At 42.0% G+C, this 15,194-nt stretch overlaps 2 protein-coding genes across 3 annotated transcripts in view; one reads left to right on the top strand and one right to left on the bottom strand.

Annotated features, from left to right (window-relative positions):
- LOC115664663 (ABC transporter G family member 7) overlaps positions 1–5,673 on the bottom strand; it is a 39,037-nt gene extending 33,364 nt beyond the window's left edge. For both annotated transcript variants that reach the window (XR_008816014.1, XM_030586563.2), the window contains exons 1-8: positions 5,277–5,673; positions 4,564–4,754; positions 4,319–4,469; positions 4,000–4,132; positions 3,319–3,520; positions 2,344–2,620; positions 1,732–1,863; positions 519–739 (exon numbers count right to left, since the gene is read on the bottom strand). Coding sequence is in view for 1 of the 2 variants with exons in the window: in XM_030586563.2 (XP_030442423.2) it covers positions 519–739; positions 1,732–1,863; positions 2,344–2,620; positions 3,319–3,520; positions 4,000–4,132; positions 4,319–4,469; positions 4,564–4,754; positions 5,277–5,573 (1,604 nt within the window). In the remaining variant the exon portion in view is untranslated. The remainder of the gene's footprint in view (positions 1–518; positions 740–1,731; positions 1,864–2,343; positions 2,621–3,318; positions 3,521–3,999; positions 4,133–4,318; positions 4,470–4,563; positions 4,755–5,276) is intronic.
- A 5,254-nt stretch (positions 5,674–10,927) lies between these two features.
- Positions 10,928–13,196, top strand: LOC115670828 (heavy metal-associated isoprenylated plant protein 21-like). Its single transcript, XM_030592185.2, has 3 exons — positions 10,928–11,139; positions 11,286–11,361; positions 12,791–13,196. The coding sequence occupies exons 1-3, from the start codon at positions 11,068–11,070 to the stop codon at positions 13,081–13,083; spliced, it is 441 nt and encodes a 146-aa protein (XP_030448045.1). The 5' UTR covers positions 10,928–11,067; the 3' UTR covers positions 13,084–13,196.
- Positions 13,197–15,194: the final 1,998 nt, after the last annotated feature.

Here is a 15,194-nt window from a genome sequence, read left to right as displayed (position 1 = left end):
TGATAAGTTTTTCTGTGGACTTTACACATCCGCATAAAGCCCCCATATGAATGGAAAAGGCACTCTGTCAAGTATGTTGAGAGTTTTTTAATTCGTGACCCAAATCAACTGTTTTTTTTTTTTATAATCGAGGTGTCCGCGCGGCCGGCGAGCTAGGGCTCAAACCAGCGGTGATGCCCGACTAGTCCTCGAGGGGGGCTAGCGCAGCATCCCACCGCCACGACCCCCCACTTAAATCACCGATGGGCGAGTTTGAACCCAGGACCTCTCGTGAAAGGAACTGAGCGCAAACCAACGCGGCCACCGATGGGTGGGTGACCCAAATCAAATGTTCATGTTCAGATAATCAAATAAAAGTTCATCCACAGAGGATAAGCTACACCCCTTCCCCAGACGATAGACGAAGAAACGGGAGAAAAAAGGAGGGGAGGGATTGAAATGAAATATCCTTAACACTCCACCCAAATAAAAACGAAAATTTATGATGATGATGATGATGATGATGATGATGAACATACCTGCACAAATTTGGATGAAGACGTGCCATGGGATACAGAAGGGCACCAAACATAAGGGGAAATGCTGCTCCAATTGGAATTTCAGCTAACAGTTTGGAGAGTAAATAGGGTCCCAGTGCATATGATCCCTTTGCCCGCTCTCTATCTACAATGGCACGTTCCTTTGGAAACACCCCCACAGTCTTTGTAAGTGCAGCCATTGCAGTATTAATTGCAGCAACCTGTCACAGAACAAGAAGACTGAGATCTAAAGGCTCTTAAAATATTCCAGACGTTGAAGAGTTAATTTTATAGGTTTATTAGCTAAGCAACTTCAGGAAAATGAGATTACAGAGCTAAATTTGCAACATTTAGCTGCATTTTCCCTGTTAGTCCTTCAATCAATTTGACATCACAAATGTCCTCCCTAAGCCGCACAGGTATAGCCTCGTTACCATTAATAATAATAAAATTCCCATGGTCATGACAAAACCATTTAGCTAACATATTTGGAGGTTATGATTTGTGGAGGTTGTTCGATGTCTGGACATTTGATCATAATAAGTTTGGCAGTACACCCCTTACAACTTTCATCAGTCATTCAACTGCCTAGAGACAAAGACTACACACCACATTCCCCATTCTACTCCTCAATCGGAAGTGATTAAAAAAATGATTATCCAATAGCCATCAAGTAATAACATTAGTGAGTTGATTTGTTGAAGTGTCAACCGTTTGGTTGAAGTTTCTGGCACCTGACATTTCACATTTGTTAAGTTACAGCGGCAAAATCTAGGTTACAAGAAAAGGGACTAAGAAATGGCTTTCTTTATCAAGTTCACACTAATCATCCTATATCAACGTGTATCACAAGGCACTCCAATTACTGATACAGCAATGGACATGATGGTCCCACGCTGTATGCAGCAGGTAAACTGTAAAACAAAAGGAACTACGATTATAAATGATTCTATGCACCACAATGTTGAGAGAAATTGATAAAATTTAGAAAGACAACAAGCAGTCTAATTCAACTGTGGGAATTAAAAGTTAGCACCAAGATATGTTTGTAAGTAGATTAAATCAATTGCAGCCAGTATAAGTTGCCCACCTCTCGATATCAATCATCAACCGGTCAAGGTCAAATTTAGATCATTTGGAGTCCTTTACCCTAACTAGGAAAAAACCCATTCGAAGCCAATACGATAGAACATTCTGAAAATAACAGCTTTACCTGAAGCAATCCCATTCTATCTTGTATCGATGTCTGGGATCTTCCCATTCTCCAAAAAACTGAGCCAAATATTATGGCTGATGCAACTGACATATTTGCCCGAACTTTATTTGTTGGTCCATCGCGGGAAGCCTGGTCAAGAAATCGTTACTTTTCATATTTTCAAAAATGCCAAACTATAATGAGGCAGAAAACATAAATTAATCGAGTACTTAGCATACTTGCTCTAGCATCTAAGATGCTAACATAATCTTCTAATGTATTTAACAATCTCTAGCTTAAGGTACCTTGTTAAGAGTTGATCTGAATTCAAAATTATGAGATTGTTATTTGTATGTACAGAGGAGGGAAAGAAACTGACATGTTGAATAAAAGCTTTCCTTGCTTGGGAACAGTGATAACCGAAGTAAGATAAATACAAAATTTGGGTTATCTTTCCAATAAACTATCTTTGCAGCTCTTAAAATTCGAACTACAAGCTCGTATTTTATTGATAATCTTGCTTGCCAGGCACAATTTGAATCCTTTCATCTTAATAAAATCAGGGGGGAGAAAATCATAAAAAGAAAAACAAAGAAGAAACGAGGGACGGTTAATCATTGACTTAAAGACCTGCAACCAAGCACGTTTAAGGAGCAACCAGAATTGTCTCCACCAGCCCCCTTTACTTCTAACAGCAGCTCTCTTATCAAGTGTCTTCCCATTCCTAGAAATCTCCCTTCTGGTCAGGGGAGTTGCATATAGAATTTCTGATGATTGCTGAGAGAATGATTCAACAAGACCATCTATCCTTTTATGAGATGAGTAGACACTTTCTGCAGAACTGTAGTCAATGGATATGAGATCAGCCAAAAATTCAGCAGGATTCACATGATCCGGGCAGCTATACCTGTTTAAAGAACGACCAATCAGTCAATGCTTCTAGAAGTACCAAATGCCACTCGGAAGCTCACTTGATAAAAGCTTGCCAAGCAAATAGAAGAAGAGTATAATGGTTCAAGGGACAACACCCATATGATATCAAAATAAAATGAATGACAAAATGGCTTTAGATATGGAATTTAGACATCTTAAGTTCCATCATGCGGCATGAGAGAAGAGCTGATGAGCGGATTGACTTGTTCATAAAAGGGGACATGAGAATTTTATTCTGCTGAGCAGAGAAAAGCCCTTGACTTTACTTATACCATTTACACACTATACAAAGACCGCTAGTGAAGGAAGCACTGTTCTATTAAATGGCCCGAGATTATGAAGAAAGCAAAGTCATACATCCCACAATGATATCAGTTACTGCCTGCCCAAAGGAAAGTAGCAGGCTGAAGAGATGCAAACTAAGCGGTCAAATGCAAAGCTTGTTACTTGGACCTGAATAAAAAAGCAACCAAGCACAGAACCCTTGGCTTAAAACTCTCAGTTAAGTTCTGGTACAGCTGCAGCTGTGCAGATCAAACACATTCTTTGCATCTTTTACTCTACAGCTTATGATGCTATAAAAGCAGGTGCTCGTCAAGTCCTATAAGTGATCATAACTGTAAGCCAAAGAAATGTACCAGAACTCAAGCAAGACAAGGTTTAGAATCAAACCCAAATTTGGAAAAGTATGCCAGAGGTTCATCACGTGCAGGACCCGAATAGACAAGCACACCCTCTGCTAGCAGCAGTATGTCGTCAAATTTATAATAGACTGAACCTCTGGGTTGGTGTATCGAACATATTACGGTGTGCCCATCCTCCGCAAGCTGTCGAAGGGTCTCCATTACCTTCTCTGCCTGAAAGGCATCAAGTCCTGAAAGAAGCACGAGGGAGATGAAGGAACCAATAGAATAGAAGTCAAAGACTAATTAATGTTTGACAATCGTGGATGGTTTATACGTCAGAATCAGATAGATTGCACAAAAATAGCATGTCAAGTGCATATTTGCCGTAATCAGACAATGCTTGAAGTAGAAAAAGCTCAAGGCATAAAAAAATATGACTACGCATGTTCAGCCATTTCTCTTACTTTGAAAAATGTTAAGGCAAAAGCTACAACGTCTAAAACAATGCTGCTATTTGAATCGGTGTGATGAGATACGCATGCATTATTTGCAAAAGGACAATGCCTGATCATAAGATAATGATAATATAAATAAAACAACCTCTTACAACTCATTCACATGTCTTAACTTTGTGGGCACTAGTTTGGTACCGGGCTCATCATATGCACAGAGTTAGAGAGGTAATGTTCACACAACACAAACAACATTTCATGGAATGCATTCATACCTGTAGTGGGCTCATCCGCAAATATTACGGATGGGCTTGCAATTAGTTCACATGCAAGGGATAATCGTTTCTTTTCGCCGCCACTTATCCCGCGAACTTTTGCATCACCAACCCTGGTTTCAGCACAACTGACCTACATGAAGAGGAGAAGGGAGAAACAGAGCAACTATCTGTTATACATTCTCAGACATTTAAAGCAAACAGATTCATCACCAGTGAACTAGATAGACTGGAATTTCATATTTCACTTATGATAACGCGTTGAATCGCAAATGCTTAAGTTTCACGCACAATGAAAACATCTCATAGTAGTTCGTACCAAGCCTAGCTTAAACAAGAGGTTGTTCACATATTTTTCCCTCTCCTCCACAGAAAAAACTTCTGGAAGCTGAAGCTCAGCAGCAAGAGACAGCGTCTCCCTCACAGTCAATTGCGAGAAGAAAAGATCATCCTGGCGTATATAAGCAAACCTGCAACAATTGTGCCAAGTGGAGACTATGATGATTTTCAATATGAGAACTGCTATAAGTTCTTGTGAAAACGTCCGCGAGACTGACTACATACTTGTAAGGTTTATTTGCTCTAGGCTGGCCATTGAACTCCAAAAGACCTGACAAGTGCAATCGGGGCGACGCCACTAACTGACCAGCTAGAACATTCAGCAAGGTGGTCTTTCCAGAACCCGATGGTCCCATGATGGCAAGCAACCTTCCAGGTCTCGCCTCTCCACTCAAATTGTTGAGCAAAAATCTCACCTGCGACACCATGCACTGTATTAAGTCAATCTACCAAAACATAATCATCTAAGTGCATTCCAGCAGACAACACTTTCAACAAAGCAAGAAGTAAAAAGCTCTTGAGCCCATTCTAGGGAGGGATCACCCTTTACTACCGCAGCGGAATTCCTAAGGCCTCCAGTTCTCGGATACTGCACCGACAAGCAACTAATATCGACGAATCAAGGGGATTCTAACTAAGAGTTTCGAATGAAATGCGGCAACGTATGTGAAAAGATTGAAGATGCGATCACACTCCCATCGTCACTCAAGAAGAGAGCTGACAACAATCAAAGCTCAAACCAGATTATCAATATAATTAAACGCAGATAGCACAATTCATATTCGGCACACATTACTATACCGCCTCAATCCGAGCCGAGTGAACCAGCGACGCAACTCAAATCTGCAGCTGCCTAGATTGTTTTCGTCGTTTTCTCAACTCTCACACTCACTCAGCGCATGCGAGAGCTCTAAAAACTGCCGGAACATGCGACTCACCGATCCCGAGGACTTGTCGGAGAGGGAGCACGTGATGCTGCGCCACCGTATGGTCACCGGGCGGACTACTCCGCCGGCTGCCGGGGCCTCTCCGCCCGGCGGCTCGCCTCCGTCGAGGCCGCCGCCGCCGCCGCCGGCGGGGCGCCCGGGCTCGTCGTCCTCCGGCTGGAGGGCGGGGCCGGGGCCGGAGAAGAGGCGGATGAGGAGCGCCACCGCGGCGGCCGCCAGGAGCTGGCCGACGCCCTTCCCGCCGAAGCTCGCAATCTGGCCGACCTTCTTCGCGCCAAGCCCCGCCATGTTTTCAACCGCGCTCGCTTCCCGGTGGTACTGAGCTGAGCTCGGCTATATCACCTGCTTGTTTTTTTCGGAGCTTTTTCTTTCTGTCTTTCGGTTAAGCGGAAGTTTCAATTGGGCCACCCCTCGAAGAACTTCGGAAGATGCCTGCGGTACGCCGCCGTTTTGGACTAGTAGAGGAAATTGGGGGGGGGTTGGAGTTCACCATGGCCAGACGCGTGTCCTCTTTTTGAGGTTTTTGAGGATAAGAAACGAGAAAATATTGGACGGGTCGGGGCCCCCTCCACGTCAGCTTGGTCCCAGCCCAATCAGGAAGCGACATGTGGAGCCTCGCCCCGCTGGACCTTTCCGCGCGAAAGATACGATTCTCCTTGTTTTTTCTTGTCTAAAAAATCGTTTCTTTAACAAATCTGCACACGTTTTGTTGCACTGGACTGGCTTCCGATTTCGGGTTTCGCTCGGCTCTCGTTGCCGCTCCGGCGCTCGCCTTCTCGGGGCCTTTGGTTCTAAAGATGTTGGGCCTCGGTCGGCGCTCGTTGCTTCTCCAGCTCTCGCTTTCTCGGGCCTCTTTGCTCTCGGATTTTTGGGTCTTGCTCGGTGCTCGCCTTCTCTCGCTTTAATGTCAAATGTAGAATGCCGGTTGGATCTAAAAAGAAGAAGAAAATATTACATGCCGAAACGCTAGACAAGCGGTCGTTTTGGCCGTCCTTTGCTTTTCTCCTTCTTCTACTCTCTCTCTCTCTCTCTCTCTCTTTCTCTCCCCCTTTCTCTTCTCCGTACACTTTGCTAAATCGCCTTCTCCTCGTCGGTCGTTGTAGAACATGTAATTCCAATTAGGACAATCTTAGGGTTCATCTATTCTTCTTGCGTGCCTCGGGACTTCTCTTGATCCAACAAAAGAAATCGCCTTGTTTCACTCGGGTGAAAAAGGCCCTTTGTTCTCTATTTTCTTTTGCTTGATTTATTTATTTATTTATTTGGTTTGTTTGAACCTCTTTTTATAGCGATTCGCAAGTCGGACATAAGTTTCTTGTTATCTTTTTCCTGTCTTTAGTCGAAGCTCTGTGCAAGTTTTGATTTTGGACTGAATGGTATAATTCTATGGAAGAAATTTCTAATGCGGAATTGTTGAAATCTTTGTAATGATGTTCTTTTAGTGATTTCGGTTTGACGACGCTATGATTCTTTGGCCTTGTGTATCCGTGATTATGTATAATTTAGTCTTATTTGATCTTAATGCGGCATATAAGAACGTTCGTGTGCACTCTTATATAGTTCTCTTTCCTTTATCGGCATCTTGCAAACAAGGTTTGTTAATGGGCTTATGGGGAGTGAGTTACTCTACGAAGGAGTTTCCTTTTAGATTTTTTTTATTTTGGTCCGTCCAACTCTAACTCTCAACTCGCTCTCTAACTTTTGCCATACCTCTTTATAGAGCATGGGAGTCAAAATCCACATCCGAAAATGGACGTCCCCACCCTTAGTCTCATTGAAAAGGTAGGAAATCTAACTCTTCACCTCCCCTTTCCCAATTAGTTCATACCACATATTTGTTAAAATGCCGTAGTGAGACATATTTTCGTATCCTCGTTTTTGGTTGAAGCCAAAGTTGTCCGTGCATTGTCTCGTTCTGGTTAAACGTTTTTTTTTTTGTGGTGGGCAGCCCCGGGCGCTGGCCATTTAGTCATTTGTTGTTGTCATTTTTTTTTTGTGTTTTAAAAGTCGGCCCGGTAGTGCTAGCCTTGAGGTGAGTATCGATGGGTGGCTGGGTCGAAATCAGACGTGAAGTTGAGTGTGGCTGAGTGTGGTCGAGCCGAGTCGTGGCCGAGCTTTGGGCCTGAGGAGGCCGAGCCAAGCCTTGGCCAATGGCGGTGGCTACCTAGACAGAGGCCATGCCCTCGGCCTAGGTGGGCCAAGGCAGCACCGGAGTGGTCATGCGGCCAGGCCAACACGAGCGGCGCCGTTCGTTTCGGTCGTCACCATCATTGCCATGAACGAGTAGGCCGGCATGAGGGGAAGTCGAGCTGGTTAGGTAGAGGTCGCGCTCTTGGCCCGGGGCAAGAGAATTGACTGGCCAGAGGCCAAGATCTTGGCATGGGTAGCGGCGTCGCCATGTTTGCCCGACCGAGTAGAGCAGGGGTCAAGGCTGGCCAGAGAAGGAGTCGGGTCGGTCTGGTGACAAGCCAGGTTGGGTGAGGAGGCTGACCCAATTCTCTCTTTTTCCTTTTTTTCCTTTGGGCTGGGCTAGGAAAATAGAAAATAGGTTGTGGGCTGGGCCTAGGCTTAGTCTTTTCTAGGTCTAGGTTTTGGTTTGGGTCGGCCTGGTGTTTCTTTTAGTCCTTTTTTAGATCGCTCGGAGCCCAGTCCAGCGGTGGACTCAGGCGGGTATGCCCAGGGTTGATTTATTTTATATAATATAATATAATATAATAATTTTAATATTAAAAAATGTTTTAAAATTTAAAAAATATTAAAAAATATCGAAAATTAGAAAATAGGATTGGGCTTGGGAATTGCCTTTTCTTGCCTTTCAATGTGATTAGTGTCATATTTGATTGCATATTGTTTGGTTCGTACATTTTGAATTACGTGTTTAATTTGATCTTGTATGTGGACGTTTAGAGGCATGTTTGGCCGTTGTTTGCACACTTCCGATATATTGATTGTTGTTTACTTAGCCTGGTTAGGATTAGAACTTTAGGATTCATAATTGATAAGAAGACTGTATTGAATAAGGTTAGGTTTCAAAAATGCATTAGTTGGAAAACTAATGTAATCAAATCCCCGAGCTCATTGAATTTCTGGTTTGTAGGAGTAAGGCAATTCTCCCGTTGTTTTACTATGGTATCTAATTGACTCACCAAAAATTAATTAGTGGCGACTTCTAGATGAAAATGATTTGCATGTTAAGAACTTGAACCATAAATCGCGAATTGATATGGACTTGAGAGAGCTCAAGTTAAGTTCTAAGTTTAAACTTAGTAATTTTTTAGCCGAACCCTAACTGGTTCGGGATTGTAATGCCTGCTTCTTTACACAATGGAGCTCTTGAGAGAGTACGACAAAATATTCAAACCATCAATATTGGAGTTTTGTCATCTCAACTGGTCAAAATATTCAAACCATCAAATCAAACCCAATATTAAAAGCCTAATAAAGCCTTATGACGAGGTCAAACTTGATTTGTGCCTCGATAGAAAAGCTACTTAGGCTATATTTTTTGTATAGCTCGATCATGTAAAGGCTCCATTGAGTGACTTGTGCTCGATTAAGTTTCATATTAAATGACGGTGACTCTATTGAGTTACATGAGTCACTGCATTGTGTGATTATTTAGGGTACTCATTTTGGAAGTTTGACTCACGTGATACTGAGCAGGCCGGGTTTTATAATGTCATCATCGGTTTGACGGAGCGGCAATCCTTGCCTTGCAGAGCTATTACTGTTTCTCACTTTTTTTAATTTTTAAATCATATCAAATAAACATGTAACACCCAGACAGAAAATATGTGCCTCCATCTAGTGTTATAGTCGATCATTCAACAAACTGAGTATAAGAAATAAGTACCTTTATTATATCTTATTCTATTCCAATCTAGTCGGAAATTTTGTATTTGGTCCTTATTGTTCGAGAGGCTTGACGAAGCATTATGATCCAGTTGGGTCGTCCAAAAAATATAAGTTGGGTAACTATATGTATGCTCGAGTCATGGAAAAGGACTAAAATGTCCCAGACTAACTTCGAATCCTCGTTAACGATGAACTGATGGGTGGGCAGACCTTACAAAGTGTTTGATACGGTGGATTAGGTTTCCTTAGACGGGTTCCTACCTAAGGTCATGTTCATCCCAAACCTATATCACTCTATATTTCTATTTTGGGTTCATTTTTTTTTTCCATTGATCTCTATACTTAACTAAATCCATCCGTGTCTCTCGAATGGCACTATTAACTACTCGTCACAAAACAAATTAATCAACACTTTTTGTCGTGGTCATTACCACTTTTGCCACTTCAAATGTTGTCGCGACGACGACATGTACCCAATATTCCTAGGGGAAAGGGTTGTCCTGAATCATCAACCGTTCATGCAGCAGACAGAAAACCCATATAGGGAAAATACAAGGTTGACATTATTCCGTATAACATTTGATTTACGCCTTCCTATTTCTCGAAATACGTGATCGATATGGTCTGTCCTCAAGATTGAGTGGACCGACGACTTTGCCCTTTTGTGCTGGCTCTACTTGTTCTGATACAAATGGAATGAGTTTGGTGGTAAGATGGGAAGCTAAACATCGTTTTAGGGCATATTCATTGCATCGCACAATAATGGTAAGTCTTATATGGGCCAATGTCATTGATTACATGCTACTCTTTCTTCGAGTCTTCGTCCACGAAGGCTCGCTATCTTCATCGCTTCAAAGAACGGCCACCACAAAAATTTGGGGCGTACATAAAGCAACATGAGGGAAATTCCAAGAGTATTTAAGGGGAAGAATAGACCCCGATGATGATGCGATCGCAGCTAGTAATAATCTTTCACGTTTAATGATCGACTTTGGTTAGAGTGGCCCTCGTGAATTACGTCTCGAACATGCATTCCCAATGTTTTGGTCCAAAAATGGCGGTATTGTTCCTCCCAATATCAGAAATTTGGAACTTTGAGAAGTACCATGATCTCCTAACTTTGCTCCAACTTACTTTATGCCAGCCAAATCACATGCCCCAATCGAGGTGTCATGGCATCTATTAAGATTGCGAGAACATGGCATCTCATAATTTTGGCCCACAACTAGTGGAAGAAACTATTTCCACTAAATTTTCGGATGTCCGTACGTGCCCAATAATGTTATTTAGGATCTTATTAATAAGTGGCCCGAGATATTTGTTAACCATACTTTAATAAGGGAATGTTTTCATTTTCAATATAACGACAACACATAATAAGAGAAAGACAGTGCATTGGAAATGATGGACTTTCTTTATAAGGGTGTTTAACAAATACCAAATCCTAATATTTAAAGCTATTGGTCAACGAATGCCTATGAGACATTTGTTAAGTAATTGAGGAAATATTACAGTTTTCAATGCATTAACTATTTTGAAATGCGTGTAATCAGTGTTTTGAAAATTAAAACTTTCCCTAATTAAGTATAATTGACTAGTGAATTATATGTCAGGGTTATCATTAACGAGACCTAATTGGTAGTACACACACTTATTGTCAACAACTACAACATGCGGTAATCGAACTTGTGATTTATATCTCATTGATTACGTAGCATGATTTGAAGACATTAAATATACATGCCTATAAAAAGACACGAAGAAGACCGTGGTTTAATATGAACAGATAACTTGGTTTTCGTGTCCTTGCGGACTTCTTAACTTCGCTCTCTCTCTCTCTCTCTCTCTCTCTCTCTCTCTCTCTCTGCGTTTATTTGTGCCCGGAGTTTGCACCGTGTGATTGCATAAACTAGAAGGGGAGAAGAAGATGGGGGCTCTTGATTTTTTATCAGATTTTTGCACCATTTCTACCACAAGAAAGAAGCGCAAGCCGATGCAGGTACTCACTTTCTTTCTCTGTCCACCCACACAACGAAAGAAGAAAACCACAGAGAGATTTCAGCTTGTAGTTGTAGGAGTTCTCGTGCATAGTAGGAGGGTTTTTAGCTTCAACAGTTCTCTTTCATTTTTTTCTTCCCTCTTCAGACGGTTGAAATCAAGGTGAAAATGGACTGCGATGGCTGCGAGAGGAGAGTGAAAAGCGCTGTTTCGTCCATGAAAGGTACCAAATACGTATCTCAACTGGCACTATAGAGCTCACATGTTGGGCTGATCATTGGCAGCGTGATCATTTATATGCTTTACATTCTGGTTTTTGGCAACCGATTTCGCGCAGTTTAATCTTGTTACTGCAAGATGAGATATCATGGAAAATATATGAAGTGTTTTATTGACCCAGAATTCATTTGACTTAAGTTGAGCTGGGTAGACTTTCTTGTTATGAAAAACAGGAGTAATGACAGATTCATGACACAGTAGTTATGGAAGAAGAGAACCTCTGAGCGTCCACAAGGTAAAGCAAAAAGCTGAAGAAGACATTAATATCACTTTTGACCCAATTCCTCTCTTCATCCACCTCCTCCTGGAAACCCTAGCATCATAAATACTGCGCAGTAACTAGAGCCATAGTTTCTTGTCCTGATGAGTCCCTCGATGTTTGGAAATCCTTTGTTTGTCCCAATGAGTTGAATGAGCATTTAAGTAGTGCTCAATGTGCCAAAACATTTTTATGGAATTTTGTTTACTAAATGAGTTGATTGAGCATTTAAGTAGGTCAACGACTTTATATATGAGTCTCCTTCTTTAATCATCAAAATGTGATCTTATGGATCCTAATGCTACTGGCAAACTGGCAACATAGGTATGCCTTCATGTCTCTTTGTATCGTGAATTTGAACTAAAACGTAGGGGCCATCCTATGGGGCCACGGCTACGTTCCCTAGCTGTTTGAATATTTTTTTTTCACTTTCTTCGATCCCATCACTTCTTGAAGTTGGAAATGCCATACAAGTGAACCCTAGCAGAGTATCCGTATACTTGTAGGTATCATAAAAACCACGATAGTATGATAACCTTGTCGCAGACATCCAAACCAAATTAACGAAAAAACCACATAATTAGTAGCACCGGTGATTATTGGAGGGTGTGCATCGAGCTGGGTTCTTGGGTCGGGTCTAATTTGTTCTTTAGCCTTGTCCATAACAAAAATTTATGTATGGAATTTTTGGGATGGGCCGGGTTTTATAACTAAACAGCCTTGCCCAAGCCCATCTAAAAATTACCCTTCAAGCCCATTTGGCCCTGATGGGCCAGTGGGCCGCCAGGCCCCATGATTAGATCTAGAAATTTCATTTCTAAATAGCACGTGACATGATGCGGAAGAGAGCGGAAAAAAGGTATGAACCGTACTGTGATGGCTTGATTTTGTACACTTCTTTCACAAATTTGCTAATCAGCCACAATGATAATCTAGTTCATCACTCATTTTGGTATATGATTATGAGTTTTCATTTACATTTTATCAGTCATAAGATCAATCAAGACATCCCCGGACCTTATACTTTTAGATCTATCTAGTAGATGTTAGATATAGATTGTGAAATCAGCTCCTAACGACTTGAGTTTGAGTTTTGGCCCGGTCCATTTTCCAGGAGTGAAATCGGTGGAGGTGACCAGGAAGCAAAGCCGGGTGACGGTTCGGGGGCATGTGGAGCCAAGCAAGGTCTTGAAGAGGGTGAAGAGCACGGGAAAGAAGGCGGAGCTATGGCCCTACATCCCTTACAACTTGGTGGCCTACCCATACGTGGCTCAGGCTTATGACAAGAAGGCGCCCGCTGGTTACGTCAAGAACGTGGCCCAAGCCCTACCCAACCCAAACGCCACCGACGAGCGGTTAGTCACGCTCTTCAGCGACGAGAACCCCAATGCCTGTTCCATCATGTGATGGTGATATATCAGCACCCTATAGTTCCACGGCGAGGAGTTCTTGTCACATGAGAAAGAATATTGTGAATCGCGCACATTAACAATACAGTTCAATACAGTTTGTCTTGCAAAGTTGTGGTTCACATGACATGTATGTTCAATATTGTTGCCAGCGTGGATGGAATTTGGCAACCAGCTACTCCATTTGGAAGTACCTTGGGCCTGGTTCATGACAGACTGATTTATACGTGCAAGTCCTCGCTCTTGTTTTAGCTCATTGGCGATTGATTGTGGCCACATTTATGCTCGCCATGGTTGCAAGAGGCAGAAAGTGTGCCAACCATCTTCAACGCTACGTACCAGTAGAAATCGTCGAGTAGGTTAAGACTTGACATCACTTTACCACTTAAGAAGTGCGATCACGTTTTCAAAAGCTCCATCTAATCCCACCGAAAGGGAGTTACTTAAGCATATGACTACATGCCCTTTGGTATTGACTATTGATAATTAGCTGGTTGCGACGGAGCATGGGATTGGCCGCAGCCCTGATGCAGCTAATCGGGCTCAACAAGAGACTCAAACATCCGACGTTATAAAGAAAGCAAGAAAAATCTCGACTATTACCTACGCATCTTATTTTGGAGAATTTGTTGTAGAGTGCCATTATGATACCTAAGCATTAATTATAGATCGAGATTATAAGTTTCCAAAACGTATCAAGTTAATGAGAAGAAAGAAGCAACTTTCAATCGGAAGACAAATGTGGTCCCATCTGAAGCGTCCCAAAGTCATCAACAGATGAATTCTCACTCCTTTATTAGGACAAGATGGTGAAACACTCAGCTGAATTTGTATACAGATCCCCAAAAACATCATTTTGCATGATTGCTCTATTAACATCGTTTAAGAAAACCTAATCCTCGCTTTCATCGACATTGCCTGTTTTGGATCCAGAATGGAACCCAAAACATCACAGGCTAAATCGTTCTTCCACTTGAGATATAATTACGAAAAACCTACACGGTTGGAAACATGATGGGACGAGGAACGAGATCCTAAGCGAGTCAGGGATTTGATGAACTCATGATAAAACTCTTCAAAATCGAATTAGACGCTGAAGTGGTCATTAATCGAATTAAACATTCACCATGGAGATTCATCTTTCTTCTAAATATCGAGTGCAAGCCGGGAAATACCTTCAGCAAATGCAGGAGATATGACTAGTTCGTACCTTTCATAACAAGAATCGACATTGCCCTGTGCTATTGCTTGCTAAGAGAGAAGCCGATCTCACCATATTTTCCATGTTTTTCTATGGCATCCCACCATATGTAGACTACCTAAGGACTGCATGCAGTCGATTTTCGCATGGACATTGCAGAGATGTGAGTCTCTATTGTTGGGGAAAACCTAGTCTGAAATTGGATGAACATTGAGCAGTCAATCAAAGAGATTGATCCCATGAGTCTAACGTAAGTCTCGCAAAATCAAACGAACGTGATTCACCAGATCTATGAAGCCCAAATTAGGTGATATTGAATATGCTGGTTTGAACTATTTCCATCTATGAATGCTTTTCATTTGAAGGAAAGGAAGAAGTACACCTCCTACTCAGATGTCCTTACCAAGGCAATGTTCTTTCCAAGAGTGAGAAAGAGGAGTAAAGGTTTGAAATAGAGGTGATCAAACGACGAACGACCCGTCAAGGCCTAAGAGGTAAATGGACGAGTTTGAGCAATACTCTTAAATGAGTAAGATCGGCACGTCCATCTTTGACCCTTTCGATCCGACCCCGTCTAATGATCACCTCTAATCCAAAATGAGGCGATTTACCGTTTTAAGTAATTCAGACCCCAAAAAAAAAATGTTTTAACTACTGAGGAGCGGGAAAGAAACAGAAGATATCATCAGAGGCAAAGTAAAAAAACAGCAACTTGACAGGCCGAGAGTGCTGTTCATGTATTGCCTCTTGGGCTTCGCTCGCTTGGGGACTTGAGTTTCTTCTGTTGCTTTGAGATTTGGGCCCAACGGACTTTTTATGTGAGCGTTGTATTTGTGCATTAAATATTTGCATTGTCTCAATTTTTTTTTGCAAGTAAAATGATGGAGTGGGGCGATTAGCCTTAAGAA

Source organism: Syzygium oleosum, unplaced genomic scaffold, assembly GCF_021117445.2.
Source record: "Syzygium oleosum isolate NSW1041296 unplaced genomic scaffold, Sole_v2.1 Sole_v2.03, whole genome shotgun sequence".
Taxonomy (NCBI): Eukaryota; Viridiplantae; Streptophyta; class Magnoliopsida; order Myrtales; family Myrtaceae; genus Syzygium; species Syzygium oleosum.
Note: the sequence above shows the minus strand (reverse complement) of the source record. Positions and strands in the feature narration are given on the sequence as shown.

Excerpts from the sequence above, each read along its gene's own strand:
- LOC115670828 (XM_030592185.2), top strand. The coding sequence starts at position 11,068 with ATGGGGGCTCTTGATTTTTTATCAGATTTTTGCACCATTTCTACCACA. Across the intron at positions 11,140-11,285 it reads AGAAGCGCAAGCCGATGCAG|ACGGTTGAAATCAAGGTGAA; the intron begins GTACTCACTTTC and ends TTCCCTCTTCAG. Across the intron at positions 11,362-12,790 it reads CGCTGTTTCGTCCATGAAAG|GAGTGAAATCGGTGGAGGTG; the intron begins GTACCAAATACG and ends TCCATTTTCCAG.